The 18,355-nt window shown below is 45.3% G+C and overlaps 1 protein-coding gene across 2 annotated transcripts in view; it reads left to right on the forward strand.

Moving 5' to 3' along the window:
• Positions 1-9,372: 9,372 nt before the first annotated feature.
• The window catches only part of LOC147081895 (D-glutamate cyclase, mitochondrial-like), a 42,193-nt gene continuing 33,210 nt past the window's right edge, over positions 9,373-18,355 (forward strand). For both annotated transcript variants that reach the window (XM_085980596.1, XM_085980597.1), the window contains exon 1: positions 9,373-9,681. In XM_085980596.1, coding sequence (XP_085836722.1) covers positions 9,388-9,681 — 294 coding nt within the window. In that variant the 5' untranslated portion in view covers positions 9,373-9,387. The remainder of the gene's footprint in view (positions 9,682-18,355) is intronic.

The following is an 18,355-nucleotide window of genomic DNA, read 5'->3' on the forward strand; positions in this document are numbered from 1 at the left end:
CATTCGCATTGTTTATATATATTCTTTTCTTAGTTTACTGGTTGGCTCTCTGTTCATGGCAAGCTGTAACATAGCGTGCCGCCAGTGTTATACAGCTTCTCTCCTCTCCCAGTAGGAATGGGAGTTTTTGGTTGTCATTCAGATTTCTGAAATCAGGGCATATTTGTGAGAATTTTTGGTAGAAATTCTCCCTGATGCCCTGATATTTTCCGCAGGCTGTGAGGAAGTGCATCTCTGTCTCCACCACTCCCTGACTGCAGTACGAGCATATCCTGTCCTCTTTTGGCAGCCTGGTCTGCCTGTGTCTGCCTTTTTCGATCGCTAGGCTATGTTCGCTAAGTCTGTACCTTGTCAAGGTTCTTCTCAGTTTGTTATCCTTTACCATGGTCAGGTAATCAGCTATGTTGTATTGTCTGTTTAGGGCCAAGTAGCAATTGAGTTTGCTTTGGGTTTTTGTTGTTTCTGCCCAATATGTCAGATATTTTTCCTTTTGCTTAGCGACGATTGTGTTGGGTCGAATTCTTTGTGTTACCCTGTCACTGTCCTGGGGCTGGTTATTGTTAGTATTGTTAGTAGTTACTTCACTGAGTCCCAGGACTAGTTGACTGAGGGTATTCTTCTTTATGGTCAGCTCTTGGCATTTCAGGGCGTCGTAGTGATAGCATTGGGGATTGCTCATTTGTAGGTGATTCCAAAATTTGGTGGCTCTTTTTTGGATAGTGATTATTAATGGATATTGGCCTAGTTCCGCCCTGCATGCATTGTTTACTGTTTTCCTTTGAGTCCGGAGGATACTTTTACAGAATTCTGCATGTAGGATCTCAATTGGGTGTTTGTCCCATTTTGCAAATTCTTGTTGAGTTAGCGGTCCCCATACCTCACTGCCATAGAGTGCAATTGGTTCAATTACTGATTTGAAAATTTTGAGCCAAATGCTAATTGGGATTTCTATTTGGATTGATTTTTTGATGGCATAGAAAGCCCTTCTTGCTTTCTCTTTCAGTTCATTCACAGCCAGTTTGAAGTTTCCCGTAGAACTGATTTTTAAGCCCAAGTATGTGTAGTTAGTGGTTTGTTCAATTTTGGTTGTTCCTACTGTGAAATTTATTTTGGGTCCCTGATGTTTGGATCTTTGCTGGAACACAAGGACTTTGGTTTTTTGGGGATTTATTGTCAGGGCCCAAGTCTGGCAGTACGACTCCAGCAGGTCCAGGTTTTGCTGTAGCCCCTCTTTAGTAGGTGACAGCAGAACCAGGTCGTCTGCATAGAGGAGGAATTTGACCTTGGATTCATATAGGGTGAGGCCGGGTGCTGTAGATTGTTCAAGTAGTTTTGCCAATCCATTTATGTAAATATTAAAGAGTGTCGGTGAGATTGGCGAGCCCTGCGTCACCCCCCGCCCCTGTGGGAAGTATTTTGTTTGTTTGTCTCCAATTTTAACTGCACATTTGTTGTTTGTATACATTGATTTAATTACATCATATGTTTTCCCTCCTACCCCGCTTTCGATAAGTTTCAGGAATAAACCGTCATGCCAGATGGAGTCGAAAGCCTTCTGGAAATCTACAAAGCATGCGTAGATTTTGCTTTTGTTATGGTGAACGTGTTTGTCAATTAGGGTCTGTAGGGTGAAGATATGATCGGATGTTCTATAGTTTGGCAGGAATCCAATTTGGCTTTTACTCAAGACATTGTGCTCCTCAAGGAAGTTTATAAGTCTTTTGTTTATGATGCTACAGAATACCTTCCCCAGGTTACTGTTTACACAGATGACTCGATAGTTGTTTGGGTCGATTTTGTCCCCACTTTTGTATATGGGCGTTATGAGTCCTTTGTTCCAGATATCAGGGAAATAACCGACACTCAGAACCAAGTTGAAGAGTTTTAGGATAGCCAGTTTCATTTTGTTGTCTGTGTGTTTAATCATCTCGTTTAGTATGCCGTCTGTCCCGCAGGCTTTTCCTGGTCGCAGGTCCTTGAGTTTTTCAAGAAGTTCTTTTTCTGTTATTATGGCGTCCAGCGGGTTTTGGTTATCTTTTATGGCCATTTCTAGCTTTTCCAGTTTTTTGCATATTTGGTGTTGCTCTGGTCTTAGTGTGTTTTTCTGGTATAATTTTTCAAAGTGGTTTACCCATGTGTCCCCATTTTGAATGGCCAAATCGTCGTGTTGTTTTTTGTGTAGTGTTTTCAAGTTTTCCCAGAAACAATTGGAATCAATGGATTCCTCCATGGAGCTGAGTGTATTCTTAATATATTGCTCTTTTTTGGTTCTGAGTGTGTTTCTGTATTGTGTTAGTGTCTGACAATAAGTAAGGCGTAGTTCCTCGTTTTCTGGATGTCTGTGTTTTTGGTTTGATATTTTTCTAAGTTTTTTCCTCATGTTATGGCAATCTCGGTCAAACCATTTTTCATAGTTTTTTGTTTTGGGTTTGTTCTTGCGAGCTTTCAAGTTTGCATTTGTTGCCAAATTATCAAAAATATTGTTTAGTTTACTAACTGCCCGGTTTACGCCTTCTTTATTGTGAGTGTATATGTTATCCAGAAAGGTGTCTAAGAGAGCTTGAGTTGATGCATTGCTAATTGTTTTCTGGTATTTTTCCGTGTCGTTTTTGGCCCATCTGTACGATTTTTTGGTGTTGTACAGTTTACTGGGTTGTGTTTCTATGTTGTTTGTTTCTGTCTTTTTGAGGAACATAGTAATTTGACTGTGATCTGACAGTGTTGTTTGTGGTTTGACTGTGAATGCTCTGAAAGAGGATGGGTCTAAGTCTGTAATCATATAGTCTACTGTGCTGCAGCCAAGAGGTGAGCAATAGGTCGATCTTCCTAGGAGGTCTCCTATGAACCTACCATTGACAATGTACAGACCCAGGTTTCGACAGAGCTGTAGTAGCTGTTTTCCATTGGTATTTGACTGCTTGTCGCAGTTATGCCTGTATGGAAGGGAAGGGATGTCAAAGTGGTTATTCCCGAAAACGTAATTGTTTCCCTGATTATTGGTGAAGTCTGGTTCTTCGCCCGTTCTTGAATTGAGGTCCCCACAGATCAACACGTTCCCCTGGGCCTGGTATTGGATAATTTCCCCCTCCATGTTGGAGAAGGTGTCCTCTTTAAAGTACGGGGAATCGATTGGAGGGATATAGAGTGCGCAAATGTAAACATCTTGGGTGTTTGAGATAATCTCCCTCTCAAGTTTGAGCCACATATGGTTTTCGCCCTTTTTTATAAATTTGATGTAATTCTTAAGTTCTGTTTTAAACCAGATCAGTATGCCTCCGGAGTCTCTGCCTTGGGTTACACTTGGTAATTTATTGGAGGGGACCACCAGCTCAGTGTACCCTTGGGGACAGCCAGTGTGTCCTTTTCCTTTATACCAAGTTTCCTGTAAAATGATAATATCTAGGTCTTTAGTTTCATCTATGAACTCTGGGGTCCTACTTTTCACTTCTCGCAGTGAAGAGCGTAGACCTTGGATATTCCAGGTCGAAATATATAAGGATTTCATGTTAAGTTTGATCTTTTACTATGATAGGTTAAAGAGTGGTACGTGTTTGTCGTGTCTAAGTGTGGGAAAAAAAAAGATCACATCAGTTGTCTACAAAAGTTAATACAATTTGGTTACAGTTCTTTCTATTAATTAGTCCTTGATCCATAAGGCGGAAGTAGATGCTGCTGCACATCTGCTTATTGTCTCTTAATGGATTGTTTCTGTCTGAGGTATTGCGTACGTCCTGTGCATCTCTCCCTCTGTCTGGCTGGGAGCAGTCCTATTCCCCTGTGGGACAGGAGTGGTGCAGGTCTGATATTGTTGTTTTGCATGGGGATCCTCTCTGGTCTCAGTTGGTGTGTTGGTGGTCCTTGTAGTGTTCCTGATATGTACCCCGCTGATCTCTGGTGGTCGGGGGGGGGGTCCTCTTGGAGTCTGGGTATGGACCCGGTTAAAAGCGACGTCCTTCAGGGCTTTAGCAAAGATCGATATTCTTTGCCTTTGGATGTGGACGTGGTCGTAAAGACATTCCTCATCGAGGGTGGGGTGTTGGGCCAGGTGTACGTTGTGGTTTGATTCGCAGTCTCTTGCTATGCTGGCATTTATCTCATGAATTGTGTTGTTGTTGAAGTCTGTTCTCGGCAATATTGTGGAAACAGTGATTCTAGTGTTTGGAAATGTACTGCTTGCTTTCCTAATCATTGCTCTGAGCGATGTTGCTACTTCTTTCTGTTGGGTCTTTAGGTCATTTGTGCCCGTGTGTATTATTATGTGTTGGGGGGAGCCTAATCTGGCTTTGGTCAGCCATCCCATGGCTCTGTTTGTTGTTGGGCACCAGATCTTTTCTACTTTACTTCTAGGGAATAGCTTTTTCTCCCATAGAAATTTCCCATTTGAGTCTATGAGTATTACGACGTCAGCCTTGTTTGTGTTTACTGTCTGGTGGCTTTCGCTTGGACTCATAGTGTGTGTGCTGGGCTGGGGTGTCTGGTGTGTGCGTACCTCTTGTGAGCGGCCCGCTTGTGGTTCCACGGTGGTGGGGGAAGATTGCGAATCAGTATGCTGGTCGGTCTGTGTGGCACCCCTTGTATTGTGTGTCTGTTGCTTTTGTTCCGTGTGGGAGTGCCGCCGTTCCGTTCGGCTCTGTCTTGTCTTATCTCTAGCCTCTGGTTGCTGGTCTAATGGTGTTATCTCTCCTCTATGGCTCTCTTCTTTTTCCTGCAGCTCTTTCACCTGATTCCTAAGTAGATTCACCTGGTTCTCAAGTAGCTTCAGCTCTCTCTTGTGTCTCTCCCTCTCCTGATTTTGATAGTCATTCATTTTGAGGAAGTCCTCTCTAAGTTTAACCACCTCTATCTCTAATTGATTAAATTTATCTTTTGGTTGTATCTGGCTGTGTGATCCCGGGGTATGTGCCTGGTCGGCCCTGGAAGGCTCACTCACTTCCTGGCTAGGCTGGTCGGCCCTGGAGGGCTCACTCACTTCCTGGCTATGCTGCTCTTCTCTTGGTGAGCTGGGAATGGTAGGGGGACTATGTGTGGCTTCCTCCCTGGTAGTTATGCTGGGGTTTGTCAGTTGTATCGTGTGGCTGTGGTTCCCCGGGGTTGGTGTCTGGTTTGAACTGTGTGGCTCGTTCACCTCCTGACCAGGCAGATTTTCTCCTGGTAAGTTGTCAATGTTGGGGGGAGTGCGGGCCACTCTGAGGCTGTTCCTTCCCCCCTTAGTTAATTTTTTCAGTGTCCTGAAGGCTGTTGCAAATTTGTCGAGGTTGCCTTGCACTAATATTGTTCCGGTATTGTACGCGTTGACCGTCGTAGTTGAACTGTCTCCTGGTGTGTTAATTTTCATTATGGACCCATTTGCGGTATTTTCTAGCTTAACATTGGTATAGTGTGATTTTATTGCTGTGATCCAAGCCACTGGCTGATCTGAGTAGAAAATGAGGTTACTTTTTGTCCCATTGTTGTAACAGTCAGCAAAAAGTGTTTCTGGTTTTTCTCTCATCTGCTCATGCTTGATCGCTTTTATAGCTTTTTTTGCGGTGTTGGGGGGAATCTGGAAGCGGGGCTGTTGTGGATCTTCTGATTCGCTCATTTTTGGTAAAGTATTGTTGATCTTAGAATAAGCTTTTCTGGGGCCCCGGGTTTGGTGTTTCCCTCTCCCTGTTCGCGAACTTTCCCGGTCCCCCTCTCCGACCCCGTGGTCCCTGGGCCTCGGCTTCTGGGTTCACCCTTCTCAGGTCTGGGTCTGTGAGCCGCTGTTTCCCGGTGCCTTCGGGCTGTTCCCCTCCCCCTCAGAGGTCTCTGTGCCTCTGTCTCAGCCTGGCTCCTCGGGCCTTTCCCTGGCTTCAGTCTCCCTCCCTGGGCCCTGTACTCACAGTCTTGGTTTGCTTCTGGAAGCCTTCTGGTTGCTCCCCTTCGCCTCAGAGGTCTCTGGGCCTGGCTCCTCGGGCCTTTCCCGGGCTTTCTATCCCAGCCGCCGCTCGGGCTGTGCCTCGTTCGCCGTTCGGGTGCTGGACTGCGGTCGTCACTCGGGTGCTGGACTGCGGCCGTCGCTCGGGTGCTGGACTGCGGTCGTCGCTCGGTTGCTGGACTGCGGCCGCCGATTGGGCCGTGTCTCGTTCGCCGCTCGGGCTCCCCGAGTCACCTCGTTCCGGCTGCCGCTGCGTCTCCGTGCGGCCTCCCCGATTCGCCTCGTTTCCCGAAGCGACCTCCCCGAGTCTCCTCGCTCCGGCTGCCGCTGCGTCTCCGTGCGGCCTTCGCGCCTCGGTTCCCGATGCGGACGAGTCACCTCGCTTCTGCTGCTGCTGTTCTTTGGTTTGTATATATTTTTTATTTTTTTTCCCTTATTTCTTTTTTTTTCTTTGGCTTTTTTTTTTCTAATTTCCTCTGGTTTTTTTTCCTTTGGTAGTCTCTTTGGTGGTCTTTTCCTTCCTTACTTAATCTAGACTAAACTAAACTTAAACTTAACTAAACAAACTAAACTAACTTAACTAGAACTAAATTTAACTTTAAAACCTTTTTAAACTTGAAATGAACCTTTTTTTCCCCCACTTTAAACACTAAAAACACTAAAAATTCAGCAGCCCATCTTCAGCGTGTGTATTCACTCTGTCTGGCCCCCCCCCCTCCGTCCCTCACACACACACACACACACAGATACCCCCCCACACACACACAGATACCCACACATACAGATACCCACACACACACACACACACAGATACCCCCCCCACACACACACAGATACCCACACACACACACAGATACCCCCCCACACACAGATACCCCCAGACACACACACAGATACCCCCCCACACACACACACAGATACCCACACACACACACAGATACCCCCCCACACACACACACAGATACCCCCACACACACACACAGATACACCCACACACACACACAGATACCCACACACACACACAGATACCCCCACACACAAACGCAGATACCCCCACACACACACACAGATACCCCCACACACACACACATGCACAGATACCCCCACACACACACACACACAGATACCCCCCACACACACAGATACCCCCCACACACACACACAGATACCCACACACACACACACAGATACCCACACACACACACACAGATACCCCCCACACACACACACAGATACCCCCCACACGCACACACAGATACCCCCACACACACACACAGATACCCACACACACACACACACAGATACCCACACACACACACACACACAGATACCCACACACACACACACACAGATACCCCCACACACACACACACACACAGATACCCCCACACACACACACAGATACCCCCCCCACACACACACACACACACAGATACCCCCCCACACACACACAGATACCCACACATAGAGATACCCACACACACACACACACACAGATACCCCCCCCACACACACACAGATACCCACACACACACACAGATACCCCCCCACACACAGATACCCCCAGACACACACACAGATACCCCCCCACACACACACACAGATACCCACACACACACACACACAGATACCCCCCCACACACACACACAGATACCCCCCACACACACACACACCGATACCCCCACACACACACACAGATACCCCCACACACACACACAGATACCCACACACACACACAGATACCCCCACACACAAACGCAGATACCCCACACACACACACACGCACAGATACCCCCACACACACACACACACAGATACCCCACACACACACAGATACCCCCCCACACACACACAGAGATACCCACACACACATACACAGATACCCACACACACACACACAGATACCCCCCACACACACACACAGATACCCCCACACACACACAGATACCCACACACACACACACACAGATACCCACACACACACACACACAGATACCCACACACACACACACACACACACAGATACCCCCACACACACACACACAGATACCCACACACACACACAGATACCCCCGCACACACACACAGATACCCACACACACACACACAGATACCCACACACACACACACAGATACCCACACACACACACACACACAGATACCCACACACACACACACACAGATACCCCCCCACACACACACACACAGATACCCACACACACACACACAGATACCCCCCCACACACACACAGATACCCCCACACACACACACAGATACCCACACACACACACAGATACCCACACACACACACACACAGATACCCACACACACACACACACACAGATACCCCCACACACACACACACAGATACCCACGCACACACACACAGATACCCCCGCACACACACACAGATACCCCCACACACACACAGATACCCCCCCACACACACACACAGATATCCACACACACACACACAGATACCCCCCCACACACACACAGATACCCACACACACACACACAGATACCCCCCACACACACACAGATACCCACACACACACACAGATACCTCCACACCCACGCACACAGATACCCACACACACACACACAGATAACCCCCCACACACACACAGATACCCCCCCACACACACACAGATACCCACACACACACACACACACAGATACCAGCACACACACACACAGATACCCCCACACACACACACAGATACCCACACACACACACACACAGATACCCCCACACACACACACACAGATACCAGCACACACACACACACAGATACCCCCACACACACACACAGATACCCCCACACACACACACAGATACCCGCACACACACACACAGATACCCCCCCCACACACACACAGATACCCGCACACACACACACAGATACCCCCCACACACACACACAGATACCCGCACACACACACAGATACCCCCCCCCACACACACACAGATACCCCACACACACACACACCACTGCAGTCTGTGTGGTGATGGTACTCTCACAGTGTTAGTAGGGAGGGAGTTCTAGGATTTTGACCCAGCGACGATGAATTTTCACACAGCAAGCTCCCACAAACAGCAATGTGATAATCTGTTTTAGTGATGTTGGTTGAGACATTAATATTGGCCAGGACACTGGGGATAACTCCCCTGCTCTTCTTTGACTAACGCACGTAAAAGATCCCTTAACTTAGGGATGCCTTTTACAATCTTACCTTTTGCCTTGTACAATCATACCTTTTGTAATTTAATCTCTCCTACCTTCCACCCTATCACAGACCTTCTCCTTTGTTCTTTCCTCCCCTCCCCCCTGTCCCTTCCTCTGTACTTCCTTAAAATCTGTTACATCTCTAACTTTTTCCAGTTCTGACGAAAGGTCCTCGACCTGAAACGTTAACTCTGTTTCTCTCTCCACAGATGCTGCCTGGCCTGCTGAGTATTTCCAGCATTTTCTGTTTTTATTTATGACTAATTTAACTAGTTTAACGGGACTAATTGTTCTGGATTTTTTTAACAATAACTCCTTAACACAAAATCTAACACTGCAATTTGGCTTTAGGACCGATTGCCCACAGTACAGGAAGTATGAGGGAGGAAACTTCACCAGCAATTTGAGCAACCTCAAGGAATACACCGAGCAGTTAAAGGAGATGGTTACGTTTTACCTGGGATGCAGCTTTTCCTTTGAGAGTGCAGTCCTCGAGGCTGGTGTTCCGATAAGAAATGTTGAACAAGGGTGTAATGTCAGCATGTACAAGGTAGGTTAAAGGTTGCACGTACACTTTCATGCATTTAGACATAAAATTAGCTGGTCCTTGTGCCATTGCTCATGATGCCAGGTAACAGGGGTATGTAGTGGTTTATGTTACTGGTCTAATATTCCAGTCGATCGTGAGTTGAGATCCCACCATGACAGTTTGAGACTTTGAATTCACTTTCAAATCAAAACCTGGTATTGTAGGAACGTGGGTTCCTAACTAAAAGACTGAGTTCTACTCAGGCGATCAAACAAACCGAACTTTAATGAAACAAACAGGCTTTAACAAGAAACTGCAGGATAACATCGAATGTAGGTCTGCTCTCTCTCTCTCTCTCTCTCTCTCTCTCGGCTCCACGAGGACTGCCCTTGCAGTCCCGTGGCTGACGTCATCACGTCATCACGTTCTCCCGCCAGTGGGGAATCACGTGATGAACGGCGTGACGTCATCACGTTTTAGCCGCGCTGTTAAAGTAACCACACTCTGTACAGTTAAACAGCATAAATAAAGATACAGACTCAGGCTGTAGCTAACATGTTGTTAAAGGAATTATATACAAACGATCTGAGTCCTTTGGTGGCTCCGCCACAGTATCAGTAAATGTGACCTTGAATCTGTTGGATTGTCGTTAAAAACCCAGCTGGTTCACTAATGTCCTTTAGGGAAGGAAACCTGCCGTCCTTACCCGGTCTGGCCTATATGTGACTCCAGTTCCCACATCAACATTGTTGATTCTTAACTCCCCACTGAAGTGACCTAGCAATACACTCAATTGTATAAAACCACCACACACTGCAGTGGGTGAAGAAGCAGGCCCACCACCACCTTCTCGGCAAGTAGGTAGTTAGAGGGCAATAAAAGCCGGCCTTGCCAGCGACGCCCATAAGAACATAAGAAATAGGAGCAGGAGTCGGCCATTTGGCCCTTCGAGCCTGCTCCGCCATTCAATAAGATCATGGCTGATCTTCTACCTCAACTCCACTTTCTTGCACTATCCCCATTTCCCTTGATTCCCTTAATATTAAAAAAAATCTATCAATCTCTGTCTTGAATATACTCAACGACTGAGCCTCCACAGCCCTCTGGGGTAGAGAATTCCAAAGATTCACCGCCCTCTGAGTGAAGAAATTTCTCCTCATCTCAGTCCCAAATGGCCAACCCCTTATTCTGAGACTGTGACCCCTGGTTCTAGACTCTCCAGCCAGGGGAAACATCCTCCCTGCATCTACCCTGTTAAGCCCTGTAAGAATTTTGTATGTTTCAATGAGATCACCTCTCATTCTTCTAAACTCTGGAGAATATAGGCCTAGACTACTCAATCTCTCCTCATAGGACAATCCCCCCATCCCAGGAATCAGTCTGGTGAACCTTCGTTGCACTCCCTCTATGGCAAGTATATGCTTCCTTAGGTAAGGAGACCAAAACTATACACAATACTCCAGGTGTGGTCTCATAATATATAATATCCCTATATAATTGCAGTAAGATGTCTTTACTCTTATACTCAAATCCTCTTGTAATAAAGGCCAACATACCATTTGCTTTCCTAATTGCTTGCTATACCTGCATGTTAACTTTCAATGATTCGTGTACAAGGACACCCAGGTCCCCCTGAACACCAACATTTCCCAATCTCTCACCATTTAAAAAATACTCTGCTTTTCTATTTTTCCTACCAAAGTGGATAACTTCACATTTCTCCACATTATAATCCATTTGTCATGTTCTTGCCCACTTACTTAGCCTATCTATATCCCCTTGAAGCCTCTTTACATTCCCACCCAGCTTTGTATCATCAGCAAACTTGGATATATTACATTTGGTCCCCTCATCCAAATCATTGATGTAAGATTGTGAATAGCTGAGGCCCAAGCACTGATCCTTGTGGTACCCCACTAGTTACAGCTTGCCAACTCAAAAATTACCCGTTTATTCCTATGCTCTGTTTTCTGTCCGTTAACCAATCCTCAATCCATGCTAGTATATTACCCCCAATCCCATGAGCCCTAATTTTGTTTAATAACCTCTTGTGTGGCACCTTATCGAATGCCTTCTGAAAATCCAAATACACCACGTCCACTGGTTCCCACTTATCGATTCTGCTAGTTACAACCTCAAAAATCTCTAACAGATTCGTAAAACACAATTTCCCTTTCATAAATCCGTGTTGACACTGCCCAATCCTATTATTATTTTCTAAGTGCCCTGTTACCATGTCCTTAATAATCCCTACTACTGATGTCAGGCTAACTGGTCTGTAGTTCCCCATTTTCTCTTTTCCCTCCTTTCTTAATTAGCGGGGTTACATTTGCTACCTTCCAATCCGTGGGAACCATTCAAGAATCTGTGGCATTTTGGAAAATGACAACCAATGCATCCACTATCTCTATAGCCACCTCTTTTAAAACCCTAGGTTGTAGGCCATCAGGTCCAGGGGATTTATCGGCGTTCAGTCCCATTAATTTCTCCAGTACTATTTTTTTACTAATACTAATTTCTTTCAGTTCCTCATTCTCGCTTGAGACCCTTGTTCTCCGCTATTTCCGAGAAGTTTTTTGCATCTTCTTCCGTGAAGACAGATACAAAGTATTTGTTTAATTTCTCTGCCATTTCCTTATTCCCCATTATAATTTCTCCTGTCTCAGCCTGTAAGGTACCCACATTTACTTTTGCTAATCTTTTCCTTTTTACATACCTATCGAAGCTTTTACAGTCTGTTTTACGTCTTTAGCTAGTTTACTCTCATATTCTATTTTCCTTTGCTTTATCAATTTCTTGTCCCTCCTTTGCTGAATTCTAAAATCCTCCCAATCCTCAGGCTTACTGTGCCTTTTCCGCCACCTCCAGTTTGATCCCACCCCCCCTTTCAGCATTCTGAGGGACCGCTACCACCGCAACACCCTGGTCCACTCCTCTATCACCCCTAACACCCCTTCCCCTTTGCCCGGCACCTTCCCATGCAAGTGCAGGAGGTGCAACACCTGCCCTTTTACCTCCTCCCTTCCCACCATCCAGGGCCCCAAACACTCCTTCCGGGTGAAACAGCGATTTACTTGTACTTCTTACAATTTAATACACTGTATTTGCTGCTCACGATACGGTCTCCTCTACATTGGGGAGACCAAACACAGATTGGGTGACCGCTTTGTGGAACGCCTCCGTTCAGTCCACAAGCGTGACCCCGAGCTTCCGGTCACCTGTCACTTTAATTCACCACTCCACTCCCACTCTGATCTCTCCATCCTCGGCCTCTTACACTGTTCCAATGAAGCTCAACATAAGCTCGAGGAACAGCACCTCATCTTTCAATTAGGCACTTTACAGTCTTCTGGACTTAACATCGAGTTCAACAATTTCAGACGATAAATTGGCCCCTGTATTTCTTTATTTATTTTTCTCTCTCTTGTTTCCTCACATGGTAGCTGTTAATGTTGCTGCCATCGTCATTCACACATCATCTAGAACCATCTTTTGTTTCTTAACTTGTCCCATTACCTCTCCTTTTGCCTTGCACCATCATCCCTTTCGTCATTCCATCTCTCCTGCCTTCCATCCTATCACAGATCTTCCTTTTGATCTTTGCTCCTCTCCTCCCTAACCTTTTCCAGTTCTGACAAAGGGTTCGACCCGAAACATTGACTCTGTTTCTCTCTCCTCAATGCTGCCTGACTTGCTGAGTGTTTCCAGCACTTTCTGTTGTTACCTCAGGCTTACTATTCTTTTTGACAACATTATAAGCCTCTTCCTTTGATCTGATACTATCTTTAACTTCTCTTGTTAGCCACGGTTGGACCACTTTTACTGTGGAGGCTTTGTGCCTTAAAGGAATGTATATTTGTTGTAAATTATGTATTAATTCTTTAAATGCTAGCCATTGCTTGTCTACCATCATACCTTTTAATGTAGTTTCCCAATCTACCTTAGCCAACTCACCCCTCATATCTACATAGTTTGATTTGTTTAGATTTAAGACCATAGTTTCGGATTTAACTAAATCACTTTCAAACTCAATATAAAATTCTATCATATTATGATCACTCTTCCCTAAAGGTCCCTTTACTACAAGGTTATGAATTAATCCTTTCTCATTGCACAATACTAGATCTAAAATAGCCTATTCCCTAGTTGGTTCCTCAACATACTGATCTAGAAAACTATCTTGCATACATTCCATGAATTCGTCCTCCACACTATTACTGCAAATTTGGTTTGCCCAGTCTATATGTAGATTAAAGTCCCCTATGATTACTGTATTACCCTTGTTACATGCACCTCTAATTTCCTGATTTATACTCTGCTCTACATTACAACTACTGTTTGGGGGCCTATAAACAACTCCCACCAATGATTTCTGCCCCTTGCTGTTTCTTAGCTCCATCCAAACTGATTCTACTTCTTGATTTTCAGAGCTAAGATCCTTTCTCTCTACTGTCTTTATCCCATCCTTTATTATCAGGGCTACCCCCCCTCCTCCTTTGCCATTTTGCCTATCTCTTCTAAAAGTTAAGTATCCTGGAATATTTAGTTCCAACTTTGGCCACTTTGCAACCACGTCTCCGTTATGGCTATTAGATCAAACCTGTTAATTTCTATCCGCGCTATTAATTCATCTATTTTGTTGCGAATGCTTTGCGCATTCAGATATAGTGTCTTTAGCTTTGACTTATTTCTATTTTTCCCTGATGCCTTATTACCTTTGTTACTCTCTCTGTCCCTTCCTGACCCACTCTGCTTATTTTTACCCAAATCTCTACTCTGCTCTTGAGCCTTGATATTTTTCTCGCTGCTTTTAAATTTACTCTTTCCTGATTCCTCCCACCCCACTTTCATTAGTTTAAAGCTCTGTCTATCTCGAGAATGAAGAAAAGAAAGCAGTCACAGCCAATCTCCTCAACTGATGTCCACACTTGTCTCTTAACTGTCCTCTGAAGTGGGTTGTATCAAACGGCCGCACAGTGTCCACCACTAAATAAAGACACATGCTGAAGCGATGCCGACTGGAGGCAAGCAGGTCTCGCTCCATCGACTCAGGGGACCCAGGATGTAGTGATGGAGGAGCCTCAGCCCCTGACCTTGTCTAACAGGTACGAGGCACTTGCTACCTGTATGGATGAAGAAAAGGACTGCAGGGAGAATGGGCAAACTGACCACGGCACCATGGTACAGGGGGCCATCCAAATGGGGGGGGAGGAAGGAATGTGATAGTGGTAGGGGACAGTATAGTCAGGGGGATAGATACTGTTCTCTGCAGCCTCGAAAGCGAGTTCCGAAGGTTGAGTTGCCTGCCAAGGTTAAGGATATCTCCTTGAGGCTGGAGAAGAACTTGGAGTAGGAGGGGAAGGATCCTCTACGGGAAACGTGATCCAGCCATGGCTAACTAAAGAAGTTAAGGATAGCATTAAATTGAAAGAAGAAGTTTATAATGTTGCAAAGAATAGTAGTAAGCCTGAGGATTGGGAGAGTTTCAGAAAACAGCAAAGGATGACCAAAAAATTGATAAAAAGGGAAAAAATAGAATATGAGAGGATACTAGCAAGACATATAAAAACAGATTGTAAGAGTTTCTACAAATATGTCAAAAGGAAAAGGGTAGCAAAAGTAAATGTTGGTCCCTTAGAGGCTGAGACAGGAGAAATTATTATGGGGAATAAGGAAATGGCAGAAGCGTTAAACAAATATTTTACATAAGAACATAAGAACATAAGAACATAAGAAATAGGAGCAGGAGTAGGCCAATCGGCCCCTCGAGCCTGCTCCACCATTCAATAAGATCATGGCTGATCTGATCCTAACTGCCAATCCACTATCACAGAACCATCTCCTGCATCTAACAGAATTAGACACACGAAATAGGAGCAGGATCAGGCTACACGGCCCCTGGGCCCGCTCCGCTACCCACAGGGCCATGACCGATCTGAACCTAGACTCATGTCCAAATTCCTGCCCGCTCCCCGTAACCCTTAATTCCCTTTACTTCTAGGAAACTGTCTATTTCTGTTTTAAATTTATGTAATGATGTAGCTTCTACAGTTTTTTGGGGCAGCATATTCCATGGACCTACCACCCTCTGAGTGAAGTAGTTCCTCCTCATCTCAGTTTTGAAAGAGCAGCCCCTTATTCTAAGACTATGCCCCCTAGTTCTAGTTTCACCCATCATCGGGAACATCTTCCCTGCATCCACCCGATCCAACCCCTTCACAATCTTATATGTTTCAATAAGATCGCCTCTCATTCTTCTGAACTCCAACGAGTAGAGTCCCAATCTACTCAACCTCTCCTCATATGTCCATCCCCTCATCCCCGGGATTAACCGAGTGAACCTTCTTTGTACTGACTCGAGAGCAAGTATGTCTTTTCTTAAGTATGGACACCAAAACTGTACGCAGTATTCCAGGTGCGGTCTCACCAATACCTTGTACAACTGAAGCAATACCTCCCTATTTTTATATTCTATCCCCCTATTGTATCTGTCTTCACAGTAGAAGACACAAAAAGCATACCAAAAATGGTGGGGAACTAAGGGTCTAATGAGGGTGAGGAACTTAACGTAATTAATATAAGTAGAGAAACTGTACTAGAGAAACTAATGGGACTAAAAGCCGACAAATCCCCTGGACCTGACAGCCTACATCCTAGGGTTCTAAAAGAGGTGGCTGCAGAGATAGTGGAGGCATTGGTTTTGATCTTCCAAAATTCCCTAGATTCTGGAACGGTCCCAGCAGATTGGAAGGTAGCAAATGTAACACCGCGATTCAAGAAAGAAGGGAGAGAGAAATCAGGGAATTACAGGCCAGTTAGCCTGACATCAGTCATCGGGAAAATGCTGGAATCCATTGTTAAGGAAGTGGTACAGTATCAGGGCACTTAGAAAATCATAATTAAGAGGGGGAAAATAGAGTATGAGAGTAAGATTTCAGGGAACATAAAAACTGACTGTAAAAGCTTTGATAGATATGTGAAGAGAAAAAGATTGGTGAAGTCAAGTGTAGGTCCCTTGCAGTCAGAATCAGGGAATTTATAATGGGGAACAAAGAAATGGCAGACCAATTAAATACATACTTTGGTTCTGTCTTCACAAAGGAGGACACAAATAACCTCCCAGTGATGTCGGGAAACATAGGGTCTAATGAAAGGGAGGAACTGATAGAAATCAGTATTTGTAGAGAAATGGTGTTAGAGAAATTGACGGGATTGAAGGCCGATAAATCCCCAGGGCCTGATAATCTATATCCTAGGATACTTAAGGAAGTGGCCCTAGAAATAATAGATGCATTACTGGTCATCTTCCAAAATTCGATAGACTCTGGAACAGTACCCATGGATTGGAGGGTAGCTAATGTTACCCCACTGTTCAAAAAAGGTGGTAGAGAGAAAATGGGGAATTACAGACCGGTAAGCCTGACATCGATAGTGGGGAAAATGCTACAGTCCATTATAAAAGATGTAATAGCAGAGCACTTGGAAAACAGTGACTGGATCGGACAAAGTCAACATGGATTTACAAAAGGTAAATCGTGGTTGACTAATCTACTGGAATTTTTTGAGGATGTAACTGGTAAAATAGATAAGGGAGAACCAGTGGATGTGGTGTATTTGGACTTTCAGAAGGCTTTCGATAAGGTCCCGCATAAGAGATTAGCGTGTAAAGTTAAGGCACATGGGATTGGGGGCAAGGTATTGACTTGGATAGAAAACTGGTTGGCAGGCAGAAAGCAAAGAGTTGGAATAAACGACTCTTTTTCCAAGTGGCTGGCAGTGACTAGTGGGGTACCGCAGGGATCGGTCCTTGGACCCCAGCTATTCACAATATATATATATGATCTGGACGAGGGAACTAGATGTAATATCTCCAAGTTTGCAGACGACACAAAGCTGGGTGGGCGTGTGTGCTGTGAGGAGGATGCCGAGAAACTCCAGTATGATTTGGACAGGTTGGGTGATTGGGCAGAAGCATGGCAGATGCAATATAACGTGGATAAATGCGAGGTTATCCACTTTGGTGTCAAAAACAAGAAGGCAGATTATTATCTGAATGGCAATAGGTTGGGAGAAGGAGAAGTGCAACGACACCTGGGCGTCCTTGTGCACCAGTCGCTGAAGGTAAGCATGCGGGTGCAGCAGGCGGTTAAGAAGGCAAATGGTATGTTGGCCTTCGTAGTGAGAGGTTTCGGGTACAGGAACAAGGATGTCTTGCTGCAGTTGTACAGGGCCTTGGTGAGACCACACCTTGAGTATTGTGTGCAGTTTTGGTCACCTTATCTGCGGAAGGATGTTCTTGACATGGAGGGAGTGCAGCGAAGATTCACCAGGCAAATACCTGGGATGGCAGGAATGACGTATGAGGAGAGATTGGGTCGATTGGGTTTGTACTCGCTGGAGTTTAGAAGAATGAGAAGGGATCTCATTGAAACTTATAAAATTCTAACAGGACTAGACAGACTAGATGCAGGAAGGATGTTCCCGATGGTCGGGGAGTCCAGAACCAGGGGTCACAGTCTAAGGATAAGGGGTAAGCCATTTAGGACAGAGATGAGGAGGAATTTCTTCACCCAGAGAGTGGTGAACCTGTGGAATTCTCTACCACAGAAGGCAGTAGAGGCCAATTCATTAAATATATTCAAGAAGGAGTTGGATATATTTCATAAGGCAAAAGGGATCAAGGGATATGGGGAGA

Source organism: Somniosus microcephalus, unplaced genomic scaffold (assembly GCF_052327205.1).
Source record: "Somniosus microcephalus isolate GS21.2 unplaced genomic scaffold, FLI_Smic_1.0 scaffold308, whole genome shotgun sequence".
NCBI lineage: Eukaryota > Metazoa > Chordata > Chondrichthyes > Squaliformes > Somniosidae > Somniosus > Somniosus microcephalus.